A 6309-nucleotide genomic window follows, 5' to 3' on the forward strand; every position below is an offset into this window, starting at 1 on the left:
CCCAAACCCTTTCTGGTCAAGGGCGTCCCCCACCCCAAACCACTGGACTGATCCCTGCTCATCCCTTCAGTCAGATCAGTTCCAACAAGGACCCCTCACAGCCAGGACACAGTTGGCACCATGTCCCCTGTTATTGAACCCCACTGCCTTGGTCTTTCACCCCACATGGACAGTCTCACCAGACTGTCACTGATCTGTCTGCCGTCCACATGTCTGCCTGTCTGTCCTCATTCCTCTGGGCCCTGTGAGTCCAAGGACAGAGTCCAGCAGCTTCAGCTGTGACTCTCCAGGGCCGGGCACCATGACTGCACAGGGTGACTGCTCAGTCCATGCTGCCTGAGGGCCTGGCCAATGGGAAAGAGGAAGGAAAAAGGGGCACTTACACGGTCTCAGGGGAGGGAAGTGACTGACCCAAGGACACAAAGTTGAAGAAAAGGCAGAGTCAGAACTGGAACAGAAATTGGGCTGCTCCTGAGTCCTGCCTGGTGTCCTCTATTCCCATGTTCTGGGACAGGAGTCATCCTCTGGATTTGGGTGTCACATCAGGTGGGTGCCGAGCATGTCGGTTCTGCTGAGTCTCAGATGTGAAATGTCCACAGCTTGCTGTCTCCTCAGGCCCATCCTTCAGGGAGGGGCTACTTCCCTTTCTGCCAGGCCACTGATGAGGAACCCATGACCTGTCACACAGAGCGGAGACTGTGGAACACCCCATTTGTTACTCTGAGTTGCAGTGAATTTACTCATCGTCTGCACACTGGTGACCATGGCAGGAAGGACCACGACCGTCATCCTCACTGTCCTTCTCTGTCTCGGTGAGCTTCAGGGGAAAGAGGAGGGATGGGGTCCCATCATCTCTCAGGTCCTGGTTACAAGAGACTCAGGAATGAGAAGATTCCCTGGGGACAGAGCATCTGGGTGACAAGAGGAGGTTCAGCCACACATCTGACTCCAGGACTCAGGGGCCAGACCAGGCCTGCAGCTTCTGGGAGGGGGTGAACGATAATCTCACTGGGACTCTCTTCCAGGACTCTGTCGGGGCCCATGGCACCAGGTCCAGGCAGGTAAGTTGTCCCCCAGACCTCCTACTTCAGCACAACGCTGCCCCTAGGCAGCTGTGGGACACACACTGGGTATGACTTGATGGTGACCAGTGTGGGAGGGGCCTTGGAGTGACAGCCGGGGAAACTGAGGGGACAAGGATACCCCCTGATGCTGTGGGTCTGATTCTTTTCCAGCGGTTCATCCCAAACCCTCCATCTGGGCTGACCCAGGCCCCATTGTCAGCAAGGGGAGCCCTGTGACCATCTGGTGTCAGGGGTCTCTGCAGGCGGATGGCTACAATCTGCATAAAGACAGGAGTTCTGCGTCCTTGGATGCGAGCATCCCACAGGCCTCCAGCAACAAGACTGGGTTCCTCATTCAGTCCATGAGCTCACAGCACACAGGGCTGTACCAGTGTGCGTAAGGCATTGGGGACAGGCCGTCTGAGAGGAGTGAGCCCCTGTTCCTGGTGCTGACAGGTAAGGGGGAACCCGAGTATCCTCCCCACTGTGGGCTCCTAATAGAGAATGAAGGGGACAGAGTGAGGTTTTAGGGGGCCTCACCGCTCACAACCCACACCTGGGGAAGGTGGGGTGACAGTCCCCTCTAACTGATCTTCCTTCTCCCTCAGGAGAGCACAAGGCACCCTCCCTCTCAGCCCACCCAGGCCCCGTGGTGACCTCAGGAGGGAACGTGTCCCTCATGTGCAGCACAGGGTCCACACTGGACACGTTCCACCTGCTGAAGGAGGGAGGGGCTGAGCTGCCCCAACAAAGGAAATCAGAATGGAGATCCCATGAGAGGAGGAGGCAGGCTGTCTTCCCCGTGGGCCCCCTGAGCTCCTCCCATGGGGGGACCTACAGATGCTATGGTTCCTCCAGCTCCAGCCCCAATGTGTGGTCACAGCCCAGTGACCCTCTGCACCTCCAGGTCACAGGTGAGATGGCCCACACTTGGCTTCAGTTCAGTCAGTGCTAGGCCCCAAATAACTGATGTAAACCATATACTTTGATTGTAAAGTCCTGGGGGTTCTAGAGGTCACTGCCACAGGTGTACAGGTTACAGAACCACAGAGGAGACCTAGGGAGGGACATGTCAGAGCTCTCCCTGCAGCCCCAGTGAGTGGTGAGTGTGTGTCCCCTGGGTGACAATGACCTTCTCCCCAGGTGTGTACAGGGAGCCCTCCCTCTCAGCCCAGCCAGGCCCCCTGCTGCTGCCTGGAGATGACCTGACCCTCCAGTGTCACTCAGAGCCTGGCTTTGACAGATTCGCTCTGATCAAGGATGAGGGACCCACACCACCCCAGCATCTCCATGGGCAGCACAGTCCCAGCTTCCTCCTGGGCCCTGTGAACTTCACCCACGGGGGCCAGTACAGGTGCTACAGTGGACACAACCTCTCCTATGTGTGGTCGGCCCCCAGTGTCCCGCTGGACATTCTGATTGCAGGTGAGGAGCCCTGCCCTGCCCCCTGTCCTGACTGTCTGCTCAGGGCCAGACTGGGCTTAGAGTGGTGGTGATGGGGTCCAGGCCAGGGTCCTGGAGCAGAGGCAAACAGGACAAGTGTCTAGGGGAGGGAGTAAGAAAAGGGGAGTAGGTACATGGAAAAACAGATGCCCCCTCAGAGGGACTGAGAGGAGCTGAGAGGGGTCACTGCATGTCTGGGGAAGGACATGGTCCCTCAGCTCAGGGACAAGGGTAATGTAGGGAGTGTGACCTCCTGCACATCACAGCCCTCCTCTCCCCAGGAAAGTACAGGAAACCCTCCCTCTCAGCACAGCCATCGCCCCCAGGGCCCTGGGGAGTGAATGTGACCCTGCAGTGTCGATCTGAGGTCAGGGCTGACACCTTCCACCTGCACAGGGCGGGGTCCCTGGACCCTCCCCAGCAGCTTCGTCTGCAGCACAGGGCTGCCCCCTCTCAGGCCAACTTCACCATCAGCCCTGTGACCTGGGACCACAACGGGACCTACAGGTGCTACAGTTCACTCAGCTCCTCCCCCTTCCAGCTGTCACAGCCCAGTGACCCCCTGGAACTCCTGGTCTCAGGTGAGGAGCCCCATCCCTTCCCTCGTGTCCTCATGGTCAGGTCAGTACCTTGTCCCCCAAGTGAACTATAGGCTGGATAGAGAGTGAGGTGGTCTCCAACTGGCGGTCAGCCTGAGGGGACTCTCACCTCCCAGTGACATTGAAACTCCAGAGTCACCCCACCCCTGCCTCAAATTCATCCCCATGTCTGTGGCCTAGACAGGTTCCAGGGCCCAGGGAGGCTGGAGAGCCCTCAGGCTGAGCAGAAGGAGGAAAGGCCAGGGGCACCCATCCCGATCCCCCTCCTTCTCCCAGAGACTAAGAGGCGGAGACAAGTGTGGTGAATAGCAGAGGCCTTGCTCCCAGAGAGAACATCACCCTCACTGGCACTCTTGTCTCTCAGAGAGGCTGATTCTGGGGGTGAATCATGGGACCCCCCAGGCTGTAAGGCAATCAGCTGATGGGTGAGGGCGTCATGACAGAGGGAGATGCTGTGGTCCCCCCCAGGGGAGACGCAGCCAAGCTGAGGTGGGGTGAGGGCAGCCCCCACCACTGAACCCATCCTGAATTTCTAGAAGGCGCCAAGGATGGAGAACCCCCCAGAACACACAGGCCCACAGATCAATCAGGGAGGGTCTCTGTGCAGAAGTGGTGGGTGTTTCCATGGGGACAGGGACTGAGCCCTGTCCAAGTTCAGGCACCTCTGGAGGCTCTGACTTGGACACACCCTTCCCGTCNGCTGAGGTGGGGTGAGGGCAGCCCCCACCACTGAACCCATCCTGAATTTCTAGAAGGCGCCAAGGATGGAGAACCCCCCAGAACACACAGGCCCACAGATCAATCAGGGAGGGTCTCTGTGCAGAAGTGGTGGGTGTTTCCATGGGGACAGGGACTGAGTCCTGTCCAAGTTCAGGCACCTCTGGAGGCTCTGACTTGGCCACGCCCTTGCCCTCTCTGTGCCTCCGTGTCCCAAGCTTAGAAGGAGAGATTGGTGGCCCGTGGCCTTGGTTTCCTTTCACTTCTGGCTCTGACCTCCTTCCCTCACAGGGAAGCCACTGAGGACATGATGATATGGAGAATGTCCCCACTGTAGCAGTGATAGTGACACTGTACAGGGAGGGACAGGCAGGAGAAGGTCTGGGACACAGAAGTGCTTTCCCTCAACTCAGGTGCTGAGCTCAGAGGAGGGAACAAGGCCTGGAGTCTGACCTGGGTCAGGTTCTGGATCTTTTGCTCCTGGTGTGGGCTGGGGGGTCCCTTCTCTTCTCTGAGTGGAAATTATTTATTTTTTAAGAAAGAAAGATTGATAGAAAGAAGAGAGGAACATGACAGGGAAAATATGTCCCTGAGTCAGAGACACAAGGAACTACCTGAGGGGGAGCAAAGAAAAGGTAGATCCAGCCGTCACTCCTTCATGTTCTGACCTTCTGGACAAATTGAAGTCTCCCGTCTGCATCTTCGTTTTCCAAAGCACTGCAACACCAGACCCAAGATGCTCACCTCAGGGAATTGAGTTGGGTCCCGCCAGTCTGAGAGACTCATTGAAGATTAGATTAGATGACTCATTGAAGAGATGACCGTAGCCATGCTTGGTCTCTCCTCTCATATCCTACTCGTTTTCTTTTCCTCTGGAGCAGATGATCCTCTGGGGTGATGGGAAAACAACTCAGATTCCAGAGTAGAGAGGAGGGGAAATTCTCAATTATGGGATTGTGCTCAGAACATCAAACTGGTCCATGAGATGCAGGTGCCCTGGTGGACATGCAGGGGGACTGGGGTGATCTGAGTCACCCTGACCCCTGTGATCTCTTTACCCACAATTCCTACCTTGTCAACCCCAAGACTACAGAGTGGGGAACTTCATCCGCTTGGGTGTGTCTTGCTTGGTCCTCCTGGTCCTCATGGTGCTGCTTTGTGAAGCTTGGCACAGTTGGAGAAGAACCCACGATGCAGCCAGGAGTTGAGCACAGGGGACAACACACCCACCAGTCAGCCAGGCAGAGTCTGGAGGAGAGGCTGATCATCTCAGGAAGCTCTGGAGGAAACTGCTGGTGCCCCTGGGAAAGAGTCTGCTGAGAATGTGGAGGGTGTGGGTGTGGTTCCCCTGCAGGGAGGGGCGGGGCTGGGGCTGCAGGGGCTTTCCCACAGTCAGACTGTGGACTTCTCCCCTCACTGCCCTGCTGACCTTCGCTGACGGGGCCTCTGTTCTCAGCCCCGTGACCTGGGGCTCAGCCCACAGCACAGGTTCGGATACACCCCTGGGCTCAGCCTCCATCTCTGCCCCACTTTCCTGTAGGACATTTTTCTTTCTTTTATTGTGCACATTTGCTATTCTGTATGTCTCTGAGTCAGACAATAAATCTGTCTAAACAACTGGTTATAGGAATTAACATCAGGACTAGTTTGGACAGATGGACACAGACAACTCAGTGGTGGTCCCCAGGGGAAAGGGTCAGAGTGAGACAGAGAAGGGTCAAGAGAGTGAAATATATGGTGAGGAGAGATTTGATTTCAGGAGAACGCAGCGCCATATACAGATGATGTATCGTAGAACTGTGTGCTTGAAACCTCTGTAGTATTTTTAAGATTTCATTTATTATTTTTTTAGAGAGGGAAAGGGAGAGAGAGAAACACAGATTTATTGCCTCCCACACACCATTAAGTGCCCTCAGTTGGGGACCCGGCTCCCACTCCAGCCTGTACCCTCACCAACAATGGCCCTGGCTGGTGTAGCTCAGTGGATTGAGCGCCGGCCTGTGAACCAGACGATCGCAGTTCGATTCCCAGTCAGGGTACATGCCTGGGTTGCAGGCCAGTTCCCAGCAGGGGCCAGTTCCCAGCAGGGGATGCACGAGAAGCAACCATACATTGATGTTTCTCTTCTTCTCTCCATTCCCTTCCCCTCTAAAGATAAAATAAATAAAATATTTAAAAAAAGAAAAAGAATGGAGCAGGGGACCCTTAGGATCACAGGCCGGTGCTCCACCCATGAGCTGCACCAGTCAGGGCTTAACCAATACCACCACAATATATTTATTTTGAAAGACCACTTTGGATCAAATAAATCCCAAACCATCCCTGGTCCCATCAAGGACTGCTCTGTGTACCAGGGAGTGTACTCGGCACTGGTTCCTCCATAAACGCCCTGAGTCTGAAAGAGCAACTGCTGTCTGACATGACGCTCAGGTGGTGTGTTTGTAAAGAGCTCCCAGAAAACGCCATTTTTTCCAAAAGCCCTGATT

At 55.7% G+C, this 6309-nt stretch overlaps 1 protein-coding gene across 1 annotated transcript; it reads left to right on the top strand.

The window, feature by feature from the left end:
- Positions 1-763: 763 nt before the first annotated feature.
- LOC118990524 (leukocyte immunoglobulin-like receptor subfamily A member 6) lies at positions 764-5031 on the top strand. The gene is given in 7 exon segments (XM_037051119.1): positions 764-812; positions 1026-1061; positions 1236-1520; positions 1673-1978; positions 2208-2489; positions 2789-3088; positions 4910-5031. Coding segments are annotated over 7 exon segments (1380 nt in total).
- Positions 5032-6309: the final 1278 nt, after the last annotated feature.

Source organism: Sturnira hondurensis, unplaced genomic scaffold (assembly GCF_014824575.4).
Source record: "Sturnira hondurensis isolate 20B ecotype Veracruz unplaced genomic scaffold, ASM1482457v3 Scaffold0007203, whole genome shotgun sequence".
NCBI lineage: Eukaryota > Metazoa > Chordata > Mammalia > Chiroptera > Phyllostomidae > Sturnira > Sturnira hondurensis.